General features: G+C 37.5%; 1 protein-coding gene across 2 annotated transcripts in view; it reads left to right on the top strand.

The window, feature by feature from the left end:
• Positions 1–1460: 1460 nt before the first annotated feature.
• Positions 1461–20248, top strand: part of UAP1L1 (UDP-N-acetylglucosamine pyrophosphorylase 1 like 1) — a 31730-nt gene continuing 12942 nt past the window's right edge. The window contains exons 1-2 of one of the 2 annotated variants that reach the window (XM_023494381.2): positions 1465–1554; positions 1640–2032. In XM_023494381.2, coding sequence (XP_023350149.1) covers positions 1744–2032 — 289 coding nt within the window. In that variant the 5' untranslated portion in view covers positions 1465–1554; positions 1640–1743. Of the gene's footprint in view, positions 2033–20248 lie in introns of both variants that reach the window. The other variant, XM_031951952.1, reaches the window with a different exon arrangement.

Here is a 20248-nt window from a genome sequence, read left to right as displayed (position 1 = left end):
CTTTTGAACAGATTTAAACCAAAATAGGCAGACAATCAAACTGCTTTCTCTTCTCCCCTCTCCCTTCTCCCCTTCTCTCTCCCCCCCCCCCCCAATCCTCTATTCAGTCTTTGCTACTCTATCTGCTTCCTTCTTACTCATTTCAGGTCACTATGTCCTGACTTTTCTTCCTCATGTCAGGGAAAAGTGCTGGAAAGAAATACTGCAGTGTTTCCTTTAGCTCAAGGTACTTCTGTGCAGATGGACCATAAATCAACTGATCAGTCAATATGTATTTATTACGTACCTCCTGTGTGCTATAATCTTTGCCAAGAAAATCCCATTCAGAGGCACAAAGAGTGTGTCCACTGAACGACTGAACAACAAATATGTCAAGTTCTATAAGTGCTGTAAAGAAAGACAAATGCTCTCCAATAGATCCCAGTCTAAAGGGAGAGAGACATGCAAATAACTACAAACAAATAACCTCTATGTTAAATAAATAGGAAACAATCAACAGAGGGATTAGGAAAGACTTCCTTTAGAAGGTGGGACTTTGGGGAGATTTTTAGGAAACCAGAGTGTTTATGAAAAGGGAAAGCATTGCAGGCATTGGCAGAAGTCAAGGGGAATATCCCGACAGCCAATGAAAACATCCAGAGATAGGAAGTCTTACTTCAAGAATAACAAGGTCAATCAAAGAGTAAGGGAGGTTTGGCTGAAGGAAGATTGGAAGGTGGAAGGCGAGAAAGGAAGATCAAAGTCTTTTCTTTTTGCTACACTCCTTGGGGCTCTAGGAGTTCCTCTCTTCAGTGCCCCAAATCTTAACTGCTTACAACCAAGATGAGTTGGGTCACTAGGACTGGAAAGCAAGGGAATGTTTTCTATGCCCTGGGTTGTGGAACTAAGTGTCAGGTATCTTCAAATTTAGTCTGATTATTTTTCCTCTTCCCCCAAGCTGGCCCTAGTAACCTGTTTGCCCCAATTATGAATGAGTACCCTCCATTCACAGAAACAGTGCCCTGGTGCTCAGTCTGGTCAAATTCTTTGAGTTCCCTATCTCTCACAAAATGGGGGAGAATCATGACTACTTTCTTGGAAGTCAATGGGGAGGCTCGGAACAAATAACTAAGCCTAAGGCTTTTTACAGACTGAGAAATTAAGAGATGAGACGTGTGTCCACTTTCCCTCCACATCCAGCCCTACCCCAGTCGCCTATTCTTAAGTTTCTTAAGTCCTGGACCAGTGAAGGGGTGAGAAAAAACAGAACCTTCCTCCCTGAGCAGAAGCTCTGGAGAAAGTACGAGACAGAGCAGCAGAATGTCCCTCACAGGGAAGGAAGGAGCTGGACCTTGTGTTTTAGAATTTAACCCTCAGCTACCTAGTTCGCCTGTCAGCCGACTGACTATAGTAAAAGTCCAGGGATACTTTCACTAGGAAGCCCCGCAGACTCGTAGCACGCCTCTCCGAGAGTGGGACTGAGCATGCGCGCCAGAAACTTTTCAGGAGTGGGAGGGGCAGAGAGGAAGACCCTTTAGCTGACCCAGTCTTAGGACTAGGAGACCCAACCCACAGGTAAGGAGAGAATTTTTTCTGGAGTTGGGAGCCTATAGATCTCCTGGCTCTGGGAGCGCGTGACATTAGCTCAGTTCCTGGACAGGTCACGAGTGCTCTGTGCAAGCTTGAGGCGGGAGACCAGCAGTCGCGACCTCCCAGGACTTTCCACGGGTTCTGGCTTCTGCGGCTGCTGTCTGGAACGCAGGTATGGTGTCAGAGGAGGAGATCCGAGCCCGGCTGGAGCGGGCCGGCCAGTCCCATCTGCTGCGCTTCTGGGCCGAGCTGGAGCCGGCCGGGAGGGCGTCCCTGCTCAGCGAGCTGGCCCTGCTGGACCCCGACGAGCTGAGAGAGCACTGCCAGCAGGCGGCCGCGGCCTGCGCCCGGGAGCAGGGTCCTCTGGAGCGCCTGGATTCCAGGATGCAGCCGGTACAGCCCGAGTTCTTGGGCAGCGTGCGCAAGAGCGACCCGCAGACCCTGCAGCGCTGGGAGGAGGAAGGTAAGATGAGGGTGCAAGTTTGGGGTCTGACCGGAGGCAGAGGGCGTGAAAGGGAAGGATGGAATGAAAGAGTTGTGATGAAGGCCCCAGGAGCCAGCACTGCCTTTAATTAAGGAAGCAGCCCAAGCTGGGTCAGTGTGGGGTCGGGGACCGAGAGAGCCTTGGATTCAGAGAACTATTCTCACCTCCACCCTCTTATCACTCATCTGACTTTAAGTAAAGTACTTCATCATTCTCACCTCAGTTTCCTCAAATGTAAGGATTTGGACCAGATGACCTGGAAAGGCCCTTTCAGCCCTAACTCTTATTTTATAACCTTTTGGAATGCTAGGAAGCACCCTTGGGCTGTGGGAGCTGCCACCTTGCTGCCACTGCTTTTTATCTGAGCCTCCTAGCGATGAATTCTTTCCAGTCTGTGGGACCGCCTCCCTGCCCCGGAGGATGGGGAGGAGCAGCTTAGATTGCCAGACCTAGGGACCTGGAATAAGATTTTGAAAATTGGATCTCAAAGCAGTGAGGCAGCTGCTGTAATGGACAAGGCTCTTGTAATGAACAAACCCCTTAATAAATATTTGACTGACACGTTTTCTCATCTCTAATATCTCTTCCAGTTATGACATTATATGATGGATCCTTCTTTAAAACTTTAGTGGTTCAAGGTTTTGCCAGGGTCAGTGTTGAAAAATTATCTATGTATATGTTTTGAAAATAAAAAGCTTTAATTAAAAAAAAAAAAAAAAACTTTAGTGGTTAAAGTCAGTTCCTGTGCTTTGGGATAAGGTTAGGAAAGGGTGGAGGGGGAGGGCTGAAAGCCAATCTCAATGTGGTTGAGTAGATCAGCAAAAAGCGGATGGAGCTTTTACTTTAAAAATGTTTGCTGCCTGCTATTATTGGATACAGTTCTAGAAATGGTAGCCCTAGCAATAAGAGAAGAGAAGGAAATTAAAGACTTAAAAATAGGCAAAAAGGAAACTAGTTACTGATAATGATGACCTATTTTGTAAGGATAAACACTGATTGAATAAAATAATCAAGGCGCCCCCATTTCACTAAAGTAAGTGACAAAATAGCATGTCTTGTTACCATACTGAAGTGAGATCAATTAGTCTTGTAGATTTTAGGCTAAATAAATAATACTGAAGTGACATTGTCCAGGAAGAGCCTTCAGAGTTGGAGGCAACCAATAGGTCTTGGATAAAACCAGGAACCTTAGGGGATAGAAAAAAAGATGTTCCCCTAAAACTCCCAAGCAGGAATTGATCAGTAAAGAAGGAGCAGGTGGTTGCTTTTTGTTTATGTCTCTATGCTCCCTTTACCAGAAAAGATTTTATGAATTTCAAATATCTAGTGGACCATCACCATCATAGCAGTAAGCCTGAATCAACTGGGTCAGTATTGGTGTAGGGATCTAATGAGATCTAATTTCTAAAGCTCTTAGTGCCTGGTACATTGTAGGTACATGTGGTCTGGGCCAGCTAGGTGACTCAATGAATAGAGTACTCAGAGTAGAGTCAGGAAGACTATTCTGAAGTTCAAATCTGCCCTCAGATACTTAAAAGCTATTTGACCCTGAACAAGTCATTTAACCCTATTTGCCTCAGTTTCCTCATTTGTACAATGAGCTACAGTGGAAAATGGCAAACATTCTGCTGTCTTTTGTAAAAATATCCCCAAATGGAGTCCAAAACAGAAATGACTGAATAATAATAAACCTATGTTTAGGTTTGTCTCAAAAGTCTCAAGACTTTCAAATCTGTATTCAGATGTTCAAATCTGGATCAGATACTGTTGTGACCTTGGGCCAGTCACTTAACTGTTGCTTGCCTCCATTTCCTCAACTGTAAAATGGGAATGATATAATAATAGCACCTATTTCTCAGGATTGTTATGAGATTAAATGAGGTAATATTCATAAAGCACAAGCACTTACTGTTACATAAATGCTAGTTATATAGCTATAGTTACAGTGTCTGCATTGGGAACAAACCACAGACTAGATGAAGATTCAAGGATCTGTAAAGAACTTAGAGGAAAAACGCCACCATATGGTAAGGAAACATCTTGAAGACTCTAACAAAAAGGTTTCCAGAGGTTGAATTAACCTTTTTCTAAATACTATCTCTAAGTATGAACCTATTTTCCCCTAGACTCTATGTACTTGTGGGAGAGAGTGCCATAGACTTTTGGGGAGATGTTTTGTACCAACTGTTATGATACTACCTTAGTAAATAGTAAAACTAATTAAATCTGGCTGTTTGAGGAAACGCCTGCTGGGAGGAGGGTGGGAATGGTGGGAGCTATGCAGTATTGGAAATACACTCCTCATCTCCTCTGGATTGCCCTTAGAGCACATAGTAGCCATTTTCAGGGAACCTAGCTTGTCAGTGGGAGTGGAAGTTAGGTGTAGTTGCCTGAAAATAATGTGCTACTCCCTTTTGTTTTTAATAACACTTTTTATTTTTCAAAACACATGCATAGATAGTTTTTAATATTCATTCTTGTAAAATCTTGCGTTCCAAATTATTTTTTTCTCTCTTACTCCCTCCCCTAGATGGCAAGTAATCAAATATATGTTAAACATATGCAGTTCTTCTATATTTATTTCCACAATTATCATGCCTGTGCTACTCTTTAAAAAACCAAAACTCCACCTAGGAAATTAGCAAAGAAATCAATTGAGAAAATAACATCAGCAAAGTTGAAAGCTATAGAATAAACCCTCAAATGTAACTTTAAAATGTATTAAATAATTGGGAGTCAATCTACCAAAGTACATTCAGTGCCTCTATGAATTTAATTACAAAATACTCCTTAAAGTAATAAACCCAATTTAAATAATTGGAGGAATGTTTAGTACTCATGTTTATGTTATGCAAAGATAATACAAATTATGATACTACCAAAATTAATTTAAAAATTTAGTGATATAACAATCAAATTGCCAGGGATACTTTACTGAGGTTAAACACTACAATAACAAAATTCATTTTGAAGAACAAAAGATGTAGAATATCTAGAATAGTGAAGAAAAGAGAGTAATTGTAGGGGAGTAGCACTTTTAGATCTCATCATCAACTTTGGTATTGGCTAAAATGATAGAAAAATAGGTGAATGAAGCAGAAACATCAAAAAGAACGAAATTAATATCCCAGGGTTTAATAAACAAAAACATGAATTACCTGAGAAAGAATTCACTATTTGCTAAGAACTTCTGAAATAATTAGAAACCAGTTTGATAGAAATTAGGATTAAATCAATATCTTACATCTACTATACAACAATTTCAAAATGGATACATGATCTAAATATTAAATATCTCATAAAGATTAGAAAAGAAGCAGATAACAGCTTTTCACAACTATGTGTTAGGGGTGAGTTCTTAGAGGGACAAATATGATTTAGAAAAGATAAAATAGGTAAGTTTGATTACATACAATTGAAAACCTTTTTCATAAAGGAAATCTATGTGTAAGAAAGGAAGCCTTCTTTTTTTTTTTTTTTTTTTTTTTTTTTTTTTTTTTTATTATAGTAACTTTTTATTGACAGAATCCATGCCAGGGTAATTTTTTTTTACAACATTAACCCTTGCACTCACTTTTGTTCCGATTTTTCCCTCCCACCCTTCACCCCTTCCCCTAGATGGCAAGCAGTCCTATATATGTTGAATATGTCCTAGTATATCCTCGATACAATGTATGTGTGCAGATCCAAACAGTTTTCTTGTTGCACAGGGAGAATTGGATTCAGAAGGTAAAAATAACCCGGGAAGAAAAACAAAAATGCAAACAGTTTACATTCATTTCCCAGTGTTTTTTCTTTGGGTGTAGCTGCTTCTGTCCATCATTGATCAATTGAAACTGAATTAGGTCTCTTTGTCAAAGAAATCCACTTCCATCAGATTACATCTTCATACAGTATCATTGTTGACGTATATAATGATCTCTTGGTTCTGCTCATTTCACTTAGCATCAGTTCATGTAATTCACTCCAAGCCTCTCTATTCATCCTGCTGGTCATTTCTTACAGAACAATAATATTCCATAATATTCATATACCACAATTTACCCAACCATTCTCCAGTTGATGGGCATCCACTCAGTTTCCAGCTTCTAGCCACTACAAACAGGGCTGCCGCAAACATTTTGGCACATACTGGTCCCTTTCCCTTCTTTTAGTATCTCCTTGGGGTATAAGCCCAGTAGAAACACTGCTGGATCAAAGGGTATGCACAGTCTGATAGCTTTTTGGGCATAATTCCAGATTGCTCTCCAGAATGGTTGGATTCGTTCACAGCTCCACCAACAATGTATCAGTGTCCCAGTTTTCCCGCATCCCCTCCAAGAATCATCATTATTTTTTCCTGTCATCTTAGCCAATCTGACAGGTGTGTAGTGGTATTCAGAGTTGTCTTAATTTGCATTTCTCTGATTAATAATGATTTGGAACACTTTCATATGAGTGGTAATAATTTCAATTTCATCATCTGAAAATTGTCTGTTCATATCCTTTGACCATTTATCAATTGGAGAATGGCTTGGTTTCTTATAAATTAGAGTCAGTTCTCTATATATTTTGGAAATGAGGCCTTTATCAGAAGCTTTAACTGTGAAGATGTTTTCCCAGTTTGTTGCTTCCCTTCTAATCTTGTTTACGTTAGTTTTATTTGTACAGAAGCTTTTTAATTTGATGTAATCAAAATTTTCTATTTTGTGATCAATAATGGTCTCTAGTTCGTCTTTAGTCACAAATTTGAAAGGAAGCCTTCTTTCTGGAAAAAGTACATATTAAACATCTCTAAAAAAAAGGTCTGATTTTTAAGAAAAATTAACTGCAAACATATATAGTGGACAAAAAAGCACTCTCCCTATGACCTTTTGGAATTCTAAGAGGGAGAGGTACCGTGAAGGAGTGGGAAGAGGTTTCTGACTGGCACCAGTTCTTTATCTGAGCCTTTTAGCCATAAAATCTTTAAAATCTATAGGTCTGCCTCCCTGTCTTCTATAAAGCAGGGAGGAGCTCAGGTTGTTCTACATAAGGACTAGGAATAGGGTTTTGAAAATGCATTGTATCTCCCCCAAAATGAAGCAGTTGGTGTAATGGACAAGTCACATTGAGTGAGGTGCAGAGTAGACCTCTTCATAAATGCTTGTTGTTTCACTAATTTTTTCTTCTGTAATATCTCTTCCAGTTCTGATATTCTTTGATCTGATCTTTAAAGTTTTTTATTTTCAAAACAAGCTTGGATAATTTTCAGCATTCATCCTTGAAAACCTTCTGTTTCAAATTTTTTCTCTCCCTTCCCCTTACCCCCTCCCCTAGATGGCAAGAAATCCAATATATGTTAAACATGTGTGATTCTTCCAAACATATTTCCACAATTATAGTGCTGCACAAGAAAAAATCAGATCAAAAAGAGAAGAAATTGAGAAAGAAAACAAACTGCAAGTAAACAAGAACAAAAAGAATGAAAATACTATGTTGTGATCCACACTCAGTTCCCACAGTCCTCTTTGGATGCATATGGCTCTCTTCATCACAAGACCACTGGAACTGGCCTGAATTATCTCATTGTTGAAAAGAGCTATGTCCATCTGATCTTTTTAAAAAACTTTAGTGGTTAAAGTCAATTCCTGTGCTTTGGGATAAGATTAGGAAGAGGAGTAGAGCTGAATCAGTCTCAGTGTGAATAAATAGATCAGTAAGAGCTGATGGAGCTTTTACTTAAAAAATGTTTGCTGTCTGCTGTTATTTGATATAATTCCAGAAATGGTAGCACTAGCAATAAGAAAAGATAAAGAAATTAAACACATAAAGATATAAATAAATAAGACAAAAAGCCATTCTACAATAAGGAATCCAAAGATATAAAGTTTTCAAAAGTATTGGAAATTATTAGCAATATGAACCACTTACAAGAAGAGAAATATGAATTAAAACAATCCTAAGGTTTTACTTTCCACTCAAAATATTGGTAAGAATGTTCAAAGGACTTGAATAGTCAATATAGAAGGGCTGGGGAAAGAGTGTCCCATGAATGCATTGTTGCTGGAGCAGTGAATCAACAGGAACAACAAATTAGAAAGCAGTTAGCTTTGACCTTGAGATTCTCCTGCTAAGCATATACCCCAATGAATTCATTGACAAAATGAAAGGTTGTATAGATTCTAAAAATATTTATTGGCAGCACTTGTGGTGTCAAAGAACTGGACTCAAGACCAGTGCCCATCAATTGGGGAAAGGGTAACAAACTATGGTACATGATTATAACATAATTTTACAATGAAATATTGCTGTAAGAAATGATGAACATAATATGTATGAGGAAGCACAGAAAAAGGTATATTAACTGATACAAAGGAAAGTAAGTGTAGCTTCAAGAAAACGATATACACAATGATTATGACAATGTAAATTTAAGAAGCAACAACTATATAACAATGAAAACTGAATGTTGCAAAATTATGAAGAACAAAGTTGACCCCAAAGAAGACATATGAGATGCCTCTTGATCCTCCTTTTTAGAAATGGTTGTCGTACTATCTAAGGTATGATCCTTTATATCCTCCCTTTCATGACTAAACTTCCTGAGAAGGATGTCTACTATTGGTGCCTTTACTTCCTTAACTCTTTGCAGTCTGACTTCAAACCTTATTCAACCAAAATTGCTCTAAATTTACTAATGATCTCTTAATTGTCTTAACCGTGGCAGAGGCTTAACATTAGGGTATTGTATGGAGAGGCTTAGAATGATGGGAGCTTGCTTCAAACTGGTGACAGTGTCAGAGGAGAGGATATGTTACTAAAGATATATTCATAGATTTTGGAAACATTGTATATTAGAACTAAGAGAGAGAGTAACATGTAGGCTGTAAGCCTCAGTGTCTGGGAGGATGGTGGTGCCCTCAACATTAACAGGGAAGTGTTTAAAAGGGGAGGTTTTGTTGGGAAAGATGTTTAATTTTGGACATATTGAATTTTTTCTTCCAAAACTGCAGGTTTGACCAGGTCACCCTGCCTCCACCCCAATTCAATAAACATTGGTGTCTTCCTAGCATGTCCATGATCAAATATAAAATCCTCTGTTGGATTTTTATTTTTTAATAATTATAACTTTTTATTGACAGAACCCATGCCAGGGTAATTTTTTACATTATCCCTTGCACTCACTTCTGCTCCGATTTTTTCCCTCCCTCCCTCCACCCCCTCCCCAAGATGGCAAGCAGTACTATACATGTTAAATATGTATATCCTAGATACAATATATGTGTGCAGAATTGAACAGTTCTCTTGTTGCACAGGAAGAATTGGATTCAGAAGGTAAAAATAACCTGGGAAGAAAAACAAAAATGCAAACAGTTCACATTCATTTCCCAGTGTTCCTTCTCTGGGTGTAGCTGATTCTGTCCATCATTGATCAACTGGAACTGAATTAGATCTTCTCTTTGTCGAAGATATCCACTTCCATCAGAATACATCCTCATACAGTATAGTTGTTGAAGTGTATAATGATCTCCTGGTTCTGCTCATTTCACTCAGCATCAGTTCATGTAAGTCTCTCCAAGCCTCTCTATTCATCCTGCTGGTCATTTCTTACAGAACAATAATATTCCATAACATTCATATACCACAATTTACTCAACCATTCTCCAATTGATGGGCATCCACTCAGTTTCCAGTTTCTAGCCACTACAAATAGGGCTGCCACAAACATTTTGGCACATACAGGTCCCTTTCCCTTCTTTAGTATCTCTTTGGGATATAAGCCCAGTAGTAACACTGCTGGATCAAAGGGTATGCCCACTTTGATAACTTTTTGGGCATAATTCCAGATTGTTCTCCAGAATGGTTGGATTTGTTCACAACTCCACCATTCTGTTGGATTTTTAAAGCCCTTCATAACCCGAATCTTTCCTCCCTTGCCAGTTTTCTTATATCTTATTCCTTTCCACATACTCCATGATCTTCACAGACTCTCTCCTGTTCTTGGAATTCATTTCCTCCTCACCTCTACCAGAAAGGGTTCTGATTACCTTCAATTCAGCTAAAGACCCAGCTTCTAGAAGATTTTCCAAATCCCCCTAAATGCTAAGACTCTGAGATTTCCTCCATCCTGTATCTATATTGTTTGTACATAGTGCATATTGTCTTCCCTATGAAACTGAATTCCTGGAGGGCAGTGACTGGATTTTGCATTTCTCTATATCCTTAACGCTTCCCACAGAGCTTAGCACTTAGTGTAGACATAAATTGACTCCTGTTGGCTTGATTTTTCTGGTATGTTGATTGGTTTTGCTGATTCCTCTTTAAAAATACGTATATACAGGGGCAGCTAGATAGTGAAGGGGCAGCTAGGTGGTGCAGTGGATAGAGCACCAGCCCTTAAGTCAGGAGGACCTGAGTTCAAATCTGGTCTCAGACACTTAACACTTCCTAGCTGTGTGACTCTGGGCAAGTCACTTAATCCCAATTGCCTCAGGAGGGGGGGCAGAAATATATATACAAATCTTTATTTTAAGGGATGGCTTTTTGTGAAAGGAAAGAAATAGAGCAAGAAATGCAGCAGATGGAAAAACAAAAGGTATTTAAAAATCTGTTTTAAAATAACATCACTAGATTTCAAGGAGGCTCTCAAAAAGACAAAAAAGCAAGATTTTTTGGAAAATATACAAAGGGAGTCAAATACTAATAGAATTTTATTGAAGTTATGCTTCACAACTTTTGCTTTGGATTAGAAACAAACAGACCCCTAAAATATCCACTCACTGATTAACACTGTTATCCAATGTACCAATGATACTTCTCTATTTCTTGCCTCCAAATAGTACTGAATACAGTACTGACTTATTTGTACCTTTTGAGAGCAAGAGGTCCCTGGGATTTTATTGGGGAAGAGAAGGGAGAATGAACATTTATGTAGTGACTGCTATGTGTCTGGCACTTTGCTAAGTGCTTTATAAATATCTCATTTGCTCCTCACAACAACCCTGTGAGGTAGATGGTATTATTTGTCTCCTTGTACTTTTGAGGAAACTGAGGCAGAGAGGTTAAATGAGTTGCTGGGAGTCACATAGCTAGTAAATGTAGAAGGCTGGATTTGAACTCTTTTTTTAAAAATTATAGCTTTTTACTTACAAAACTTATACATGGGTATTTTTTTAACACTGACCCTTGCAAAACTTGTTCCAACTTTTCTCCTCTTCCCCCCACCCTCTCCCCTAGATGGCAGGTAGTCCCATAGATGTTAAATATGTTAAATCCAATATATGTATACATATTTATACAGTTATCTTGCTGTACAAGAAAAATCAGATCTAGAAAGAAAGAAAAAACCTGAGAAAGAAAACAACAATTGATTTGAATCATCTCATTGTTGAAGAGAGCCACATTCATCAGAATTGATCATCATATAGTCTTGTTGCTGTGTACAATGATCTCCTGGTTTTGCTCATTTCGCTTAACATCAGTTCATGCCTCTCTGAAATCATCCTGCTGATCGTTTCTTATAGAACAATAATATTCCTTAACATTCATATGCCACAATTTATTCAGCCATTCTCCAATTAATGGGAATCCATTCAGTTTCCAGTTTCTAGCCACTACAAAAAGGGCTGCCACAGACATTTTTGTACACGTGGGTCCCTTTACCTTCTTTAAGATCTCTTTGGGATACAGGCCCAGCAGAAACACTGCTGGAAGAATGGGTATGCACAGTTTGATAACTTTTTGAGCATAGTTTCAAATTGCTCTCCAAATTTGTTCACAGTTCTACCACGATCAGTGTTTCAGTTTTCCCCATCCCCTCCAACATTCGTTATTATCTTTTCCTGTCATTTTAGCCAATTTGAGAGGTGTGTAGTAGTATCTCACAGTTTTCTTAATTTGCATTTCTCTGATCAATAATGATTTGGAGCACCTTTTCATATGACTAAAAATAGTTTCAGTTTCTTCATCTAAAAATTGTATATTCATATCCTTTGACCATTTATCAATTGGAGAATGGCTTGATTTCTTATAAATTTGAGACAATTCTTTATATATTTTGGAAATGAGGCCTTTATCAGAACCTTTGAATGTAAAAATGTTTTGAACTCAAGTTTTTAGGATTCCAAGATTAGGCACTATTTCCTGACTGCACCATCCAATTGATACAAATGCATATAAGTACTCCAAATAGATAACTCAAGCTGGAAAACATCTTAAAATAAAATGTTAGAATGGAAGGTAATTGGACTTAATAAAAGTTTCCTAATCTTTTTTCCAGTGCCTGTACCTCTTGGCTTTTAGTTCCCCTCTCCATATAAAAGGAAATAAAGTCTAGAATTATGCATCTGTACATAAGGGGTGAAAATAGAGATTGATATCAGTAGGATAATATAGTTGTTTATCAAATAATCCTCATACTCACTCCCTTGACAATCATGTTCTCCTTGGAGTTATGTGTGGCCAGAAAAGCCAGCTCATACTATCTAGAATAGATGGTTAAAATTTCAGTATGAGCATTTATATCTTAGAAATCAACACATGCTAGAAATCAGGGCTTGTTTTATTGGTTGTCTACAACTTAAGACAATATTAATAATAAATTTGAGAGTTAAATTTGGAGGGGTTGGGAATAGTTAAATATTTACTAGCACACCACTGCCTAGACATTTGATTGGGAACCTATGAATTAGATGTTCTTTAAGGTTTCTTTCAACTCTAAATCCTGTAATCTAATGGACCTAGAGTTATAAAATAATGGAGTTGCTGTGCTGGGGTCCTGGAACATAGAGTTCTAGAACAAAGAATATAAGACCTGGAAGAGATCGATCTTGTTGTCCGTCAGCCCAGACCATTCATTTATATAGGAAGAACCTGAATTCTTTGGAGAGTCCAGTCACAGAGAATGAGTGGTGGACCCTTTACTGTGCTGAGATTTTAAATTGTAATCTCTGTCCTATGATTATATCTTTGAGCTGTTATATTGAATATTAAAACCACTTTTAATATTTCTAATCAAAATCATCTTAAGAGGAAAACAGCTCTGACTTAGAAATACGGAGAGATTTAGAAGTACATTTTACACTGTTGTTTTTTTCTCACTCTCCTGCTGTGGGTTTATTCTTCTGAACACGGATGACTTCTTGTGTTTTAGAAATCTGCATGGGCGATGCTGGTTGATTGATTGGCAGAATCATTGAACCAGTGGGTGGCTAATTACTCTGCACTGACTTGGAATAATGAATGAGTCATCTCCCTGTACCAATATCTGCATGCTCTATTGTTTGGTATAAACTCCTATTCCTTACAAGTTGCTGTAGTGGGGAGGGTGCTACACCCAGAAGGCCAAACTTACTGGCCTTTTCTTGTCCTTTAGCTTACAGGAGAATCTCATTCCATCAAAAACACTCCCTCATTGTTGCTTTGGGGTCCTGATTGTGAGACAATTACCCTTTTCTATTTACCCCAACAATTAGGTAAAATTCTTTTTTTTTTTTTTTGTAAATGGCATTTTATATTTTCCAGTTACATGTAAAGATATTTTTCAACACTCATTTTGTATAAGATCTTGAGTTCCAAATTGTTCTCTCTCCCTCCTCTCCCCTTCCCCAAGGCAGTAAGCAATGGGATATAGGTTATACACAAGCAGTTATGTTATACATAATTTCATCTTAGTCATGTTGTGAAAGACACAGAACTAAAGGGGAAAACCATGAGAAAAAAAATCCCATAAGCGAAAATAGTATATTTTGATTTGCATTTAGACTCCATCAGTTCTTTCTCTAGAAGTAGATACTGTTTTCCATCATTAAGTCTTTTTTTGGGACTTGTCTTGGATTATTATACTGCTGAAAAGAGCTAAATCTATTATTGTTGATCATCACACATTGTTGTTGTTACTATATACAGTGTTCTCATGGTTCTGCATATTTATATATATATTTAACATAAATAATAGAAGGAGTCTTGGATTTGTAATTAGAAGTACTTTAGTTTGAATCCTGATTGAACACTTCTCTGGGCCCAAATATATCAGTAAAATGGGGTGATAGATTATATGACCTCTAAAAGTCTTTACACCTCCATAATTCTATGTTCTTTAGTCCGGCTAGGTGAATGAAATTGGATGGTTCTTTACCACTAAATTTCCGAGAGGCCCTTAGATTAATAATGAAAATAATAATAATAACCATAACAATCTTTAGTGACTTTACAAATATTGTCTCATTCAAGTAAATAACAAAAAAGTTAGTACTATTATTATTCCCATTTTACAGATGAGAAAACTAAGGCACTCGATGAATTCACAGATTTTCATCAGAATCAGGAATGATCTGAATTCAGGTGTTTCTGGTGCAGCACTCTGCACTGTGTATATTTCTAGTGATATATAGTATAAAGGGTCTATTTCTAGTGATCAGGAATTGAAGAACAAGTCTGTTTGCTTTATTTTCATTCTTTTTGTGATTTCATTCAAATTTCATTCAGATCTTCTGACTTTTGCTTGAGAGCTCTAGGGCAGAGATAGGCAGACAAGGAGGCCACACCTGGGGCAATTAAGTGAAGCAGTAGATAGAGCATCACTCTTGGATTCAAGAAGACTCATCTTTCTGAGTTCAAATATGACCTCTAACACTTTCTAGCTGTGTGATCCTGGGCGAGTCACTTAACCTTGTTTGCCTCAGTTTCCTCATCTATAAAATAAACTGAGAAGGAAATGGCAAATCTCTCTAGTGTCTTTACCAAGAAATCCCCAAAAGGGATCACGAAGAGCAGATATAACTGAACAACTGAGGTCAAAGTTGATAAATAATGTATACATTATCTCATTTAATTCTCATAACACTAAGGTAACTAGTGGTCATATTATCTCCATTTTACCAATGTGAAAATAGACTTGGAGAATGAAGTTGGTTTCCTTCAATGCCCAGCTGGAGCATTACTGCTTACAATAGACCTGTCCTGATCCCTCTAGCTGCTAGGGTCTCTCCCAATCCTTGAAATATCCCTGCATTTATTTATTCAATTTATTCATTTATTTCTTTATATTTATTCATACATTCATTTTGTGTGTGTGTGTGTACACCCGTACAGATATTCAAACGTATATAATTGATAATGTTCTTTTAACATGTAAACGTATTAGAAGTTTTTGTTTTGTTTTTGATAGAACATAACCTTCCTCAGGCTAAGACCATTTAATTTTTATTTTCATCTTCTGCAGTACTTAGCATAGTACTTGGCATGTAGTAGGTACTTAATAAATGCATGCTGACTGATTGATTAAAGTGACTTGTGAAAGGGGTCCTAAGCCACAAGCTAATTGTACAATAATTCAGAGTCTGATTCTTTTTGTACAGCAAAATAATGTTTTGGTCATGTATACTTATTGTGTATCTAAGTTATATTTTAATATATTTAACATCTACTGGTCATCCTGCCATCTAGGGTGGGAGGGGGGTGGGGGGGGGTAAGAGGTGAAAAATTGGAACAAGAGGTTTGGCAATTGTTAATCCTGTAAAGTTACCCATGTATATATCCTGTAAATAAAAGGCTATTAAATAAAAAAAAAAAAAAAAAAAAAAAGAAAGGGGCCCTAAGCCAGATTGGAATCCAGTTGTTTGGACTCAAGTCCAATGCTTTAAAAAAAATTATAAATTTAACATTCTCTTAAGATTTAGAGTTGGAAGAGACCTCATAGGTCACATCCAGCCCAGCTCCCTCCTTTGTACACATAAGGAAACTAAGGTATCAAGAGATTAAGTGATTTGCCCAAAATCTCTTAGGTAAGAAATATCAGAGCCAGGATTTAAATCTAATCAACAAATGCAAATAAAACATGAAATTAAACTTCAAATATAACCAGAACTATTTATATTTTATCAATACACACATAAATATACAAGATTATATAAATTATAATAATGCGTGTATAATAGAATTAACACACATGTCTAAAAAGTTTTAGTTTACTTTAAAGCTTTAATAGCTTAAAATTGCATGAAAATTTGTGTAGCACTTTGTATAAACTAAGAAAATAATAGTAATTTATTTGTCTTGTGTTCTCTTATTTTTCTTCTATATGTACTTATAGAGTTTGTATGACTATTTTAAAAATATAGTCAAAGTCTCTGTTTAGGTTGTTCTAATTCTGTTCTATTTCCTCACGCTGAATCACTTTATGTGTCATTCCTCTTTGTATTTTTCCTATTCGTCATTTTTATAGCAAAAGAGTACTAGACGGCTTCTAAGAGCCTTTCCCATTCTAAATCTAGCATCCTAAGTATGCTCCTAATATTCTACAATTTACTCAATCAACCCTCAATCCTTGAATAAGTACATTATTTCCATGTTTTGCTATTACAAATGGAATTACAAGTAGCTATTTTTGTAAAGATAGGTCTTTTCCCCCCTTTTTTAATAATTTGATTGATATGTTATTAACCTTCCTACAGCAGAGCCACCTATGCTAAATTAACTCTTAATTTGGAGTTTACTCTACAAAAAGCTTGTTCTAGTTTATAACCCAACAGTACCATAGAAAATCTGTTTACTTAGGGCCATTCCATTTTATTCTTTAATCTTATTGTTAACAATTTGATGAGTGCAAAGTGGTACCTTAAAGTTATTTTCATTTACATTTCTTTGATTATGAACATTTAAACACCTTTTCAATTGGCTTTTGACAATTTGTATTTCTTATTTTGAAAAAGATTATGTTCGTCAACAAGTTCTTTCTTTGATATATTTATTCCAGTTCCTCATAGATAGTTACTAGGAATCAGAATTTTAATAGACATATTTACTGTGAAGATTTTCTCCGAATCTGTTACTTAAAAAAAAAAAAGTTTCCAACATGCAAATTCACTTAATTTTTGTATAATTAAGTTAATCAATTCATCTCTAATACTGTTTGGTAAATGTTTTTCTCTTCTCCACTACAGACATAAAAATATTCATTTTTCTTTCATTTTAAAAACAATTTATAGTTAGAGTGTTGATCCAGTTGGAGCTCATTTTATTTTATGGCAAAGGAAATGTGCTTTAAACTTATTTTTCATCATGTTATCCAATTTCTTTTTCTTGAATAGCTGTTCTATTCCCTAGTGTTTTTTTTTTTTTTTTTAGTCATGGCCTTATCAAACACTAATCTCTTATGTACACTGGTTTTTATTTCCGGATTCTTTATTGTGCTGAGCTAGTTTTCTATTTTTTAATCCTGTACCAGGTAGTTTTTTATGATTGCCACTTTATAATATACTTTGAAACCTTGCAAAGCAAATCATCTAGTGCACTTCCCTCTGTACCAGGCTGAACAGAATTTTCCGTTCTATGTTTTCTCACTCTTCCTTAGAGCATAATCCATCTTAGGGTCATCCTTAGTTTGTAGCCCCTCCTTCAAGGAAAAGAAGAAAGAACTATCCTTAGAGTCAGTACCAGGGAAAGAATGCTGAAAAAGTGACTCTTAGCTCCAACTTTTATTCCAATTCTGTTATTTGTTGTTTCTGTGTCCTGATAAAAATAATTTCACCTTCATTCAGTTTCCTCATCTGTCCAATGGGAATAATAATGCTTAATAATATATAATAATAATAATTCTCTGTAGTAAGGATTAAGTGAGATAATGGGAAAAGACCATTACAATCCTATTACAAATTTAAGAGATTAATGAGCATAATAATGATGTTATAACTTATCCTTAGTTCCCTCTAATTCTTTCTCTGAAAACAGAACCCAGAGAGTATTAGAACAGGATTTCTGGTTTCTGGAGCTCCCCTTGCCCTTCCTTTGCCAAGTATCATCACCCCTGAATCTGATGCCTGTTAGCGTTGGGGAATGGAGTGGAGTTGGCAGGGAACATTTTCTCTGTAGAAGGAGGGGCAAACAGTGTTGAAGGAAGATGGCACTATACTTGAGAGGCAGCTTAAAAAATCTTTGCAAATCTGAAATGTGGAAGATCTGTTAGGATAGAGATGTCAAAGTCATGGTTTCCAGATTTCATAATGTTTCAGTGTGACAGGAATCAGATTAAAATATAATTGGGATAAGGGCAGCTGGGTGGTGCAGTGGATAGAGCATTAGCCCTAAAGTCAGGAGGACCTGAGTTCAAATCTGGCCTCAGACACTTAATACTTCCTGGCTGTGTGACTCTGGTCAAGTCACTTAACCTTAGTTGCCTCAGGGGGAACAAATATATACACACACAATTGGAAAATGTTTAGCAAAATGACAAAAAATATAATTCAACATAAATAATGTACATTTGTGGTTTTCTAAGTTAATGTGCAGCTGGCAGGGATCCATTTCTATTTTAGTTTGATACTAATGCTCTAAAACATCCTCCAAATTTTCTTGACGTGGGATCATGGAAATGTTTCCTCCAGACCTAGGAACATTCACCAGAGCCCGTATCTACCCCAACCTCAAAAAGCCTGTCCAGGTTGGTAGGATCTGTTGTAGCTTGTGCTCCCTATACATAACCTTGGCATTTCAGGGTCTTTCCTCCTTACTGAAGCAACAGTCAGAAACTAGAGGAATCAGTAGATATTTATTTATAATTTATATTTAGCTCAATAGTTATAAGATGTGGTGAAGTTCTAAAAAGCAATTTCTAGGCAGAATGTTTAATTAAAATGATTCTTATTTCTATGATTAATGAGTTTATAAAACACTTGGCACCTTGTGTGTAGATAAATTTCCACCCAGAGACTGCCAGTTGATCATGAATGTTGGTCTGTTTTCCTGAGATTTGACTCTGTACGAGGTCACAGTTGGCTCTTGGTGGCCAGGGATAGGTGCTTCAATGACAGGGCCTAGGGCACAGGTTTATGACTAATTTTAATTCTTGTTGGGATTATACTGAAACCAAGATCAGTTCCTGTGTTTTAGCTCATCCTGATAGCGCGAGGTCTTAGTTTGGATAGTTTTCCAAGACGTGGTTCTTGCTATACTCAGCTCCTCTAAGTCCCACATTAAGAAAGTCACTATGCTTAGTGCAGCCACTTGAATACTAGAGAATCCTACTCTTACATCTAGAGAAGAAATAGGATCAGGGGTCACAGATTCACAGCTGGAAGAGATCTTAAATGTCATCTAGTCCAATTCCTTCATTTTGATTATTTTTCTTAAAAAAACCCAAAAAACAAAAACCAAGCACTTATTTTTGCTCCCTCCCAACCACCCCCTTAGAAGGAAATAAAAGTATAACAAAAGTGCATACTCAAGCAAAACAAAATGCAGCGTTGGCCAGCTCCAAAAATATATGCCTTGTTCTGTATCTTAAGTGTTTTTCAGGAGTTGGGCAACATACTTCATCACTGGTCCTCTGGAACTGTCACCCCTTCATTCTATAGATTTGGAAACAGGCTCAGTGTGGGTAACGCTCTCCTAATGTCACAGACCCATTAAGCGGTGTATGTGGAGAAGCCATTCTGCTTTTTATCTTTGGCCAGTTTGTTGGTGGACAATCACACAGCTCCTGGCTAAGCCTCTTTTCTCTTTAGGGAGACAGACATTAAAGGGTATGCAAGAGAACCGCCTAGAGCCACAGTATTAGCTCAGACAAACCAAGAGGAGAAAACTCCTCAAAAAGGATTTTGTTCAAAATGAGTGTGTTGGGGCAATAGGGCAGAGTTTTCCTTTCAGGAAGTGTCCAAGCTATGGGCTGATAGCTCCTGGGCAAAACAAGAACTTAAGCAAGCTAACAAGGGCATATAGTCCTACCACAGTGTGGATGTTCAGAGATAACTAGCACCTCTGGTGGGAAGTCTTGCTTGACTCTTTTCAGGCTGCCCATTGGTGTCAGCCGCGTACTCCGCTCTCACCTGTGACCCCAAGAAGCCATGATGTATTCAGTAAGCACACCATGGAAACCATCTGTGTGTATGGGCTAAACCCAATTGAGGGTAATAGGTGAGGCAGTTAGATATCTGCCTCAAGCATGTGGAGACTTTCCCAGGAGAATGGACAGATGAGAGCAATTTGTTCCAGGAGCAGTTGAAGCAGGTGCTGTGAAGCACCAAGAGCTTTGGTCAGACATGGAAGATGCAAAGTCCACCCACTGCATTCTGGGCCATCACCAGCCATCTTGACTTTAGTCTCGCCACTGAACTTCACTGACTCTGGAAGAAACAATGTCCTGACAGACCTTTGTGCTCTGCCTCATTTAAATCCAGTTCATGAGCAAATTAAGACATCAGCCTTCTGATGAAGACACTGGCAGGAGGAGAATAGTTA

This window comes from Sarcophilus harrisii, chromosome 2 (genome assembly GCF_902635505.1).
Source record: "Sarcophilus harrisii chromosome 2, mSarHar1.11, whole genome shotgun sequence".
Classification (NCBI taxonomy): domain Eukaryota; kingdom Metazoa; phylum Chordata; class Mammalia; order Dasyuromorphia; family Dasyuridae; genus Sarcophilus; species Sarcophilus harrisii.
Note: the sequence above shows the minus strand (reverse complement) of the source record. Positions and strands in the feature narration are given on the sequence as shown.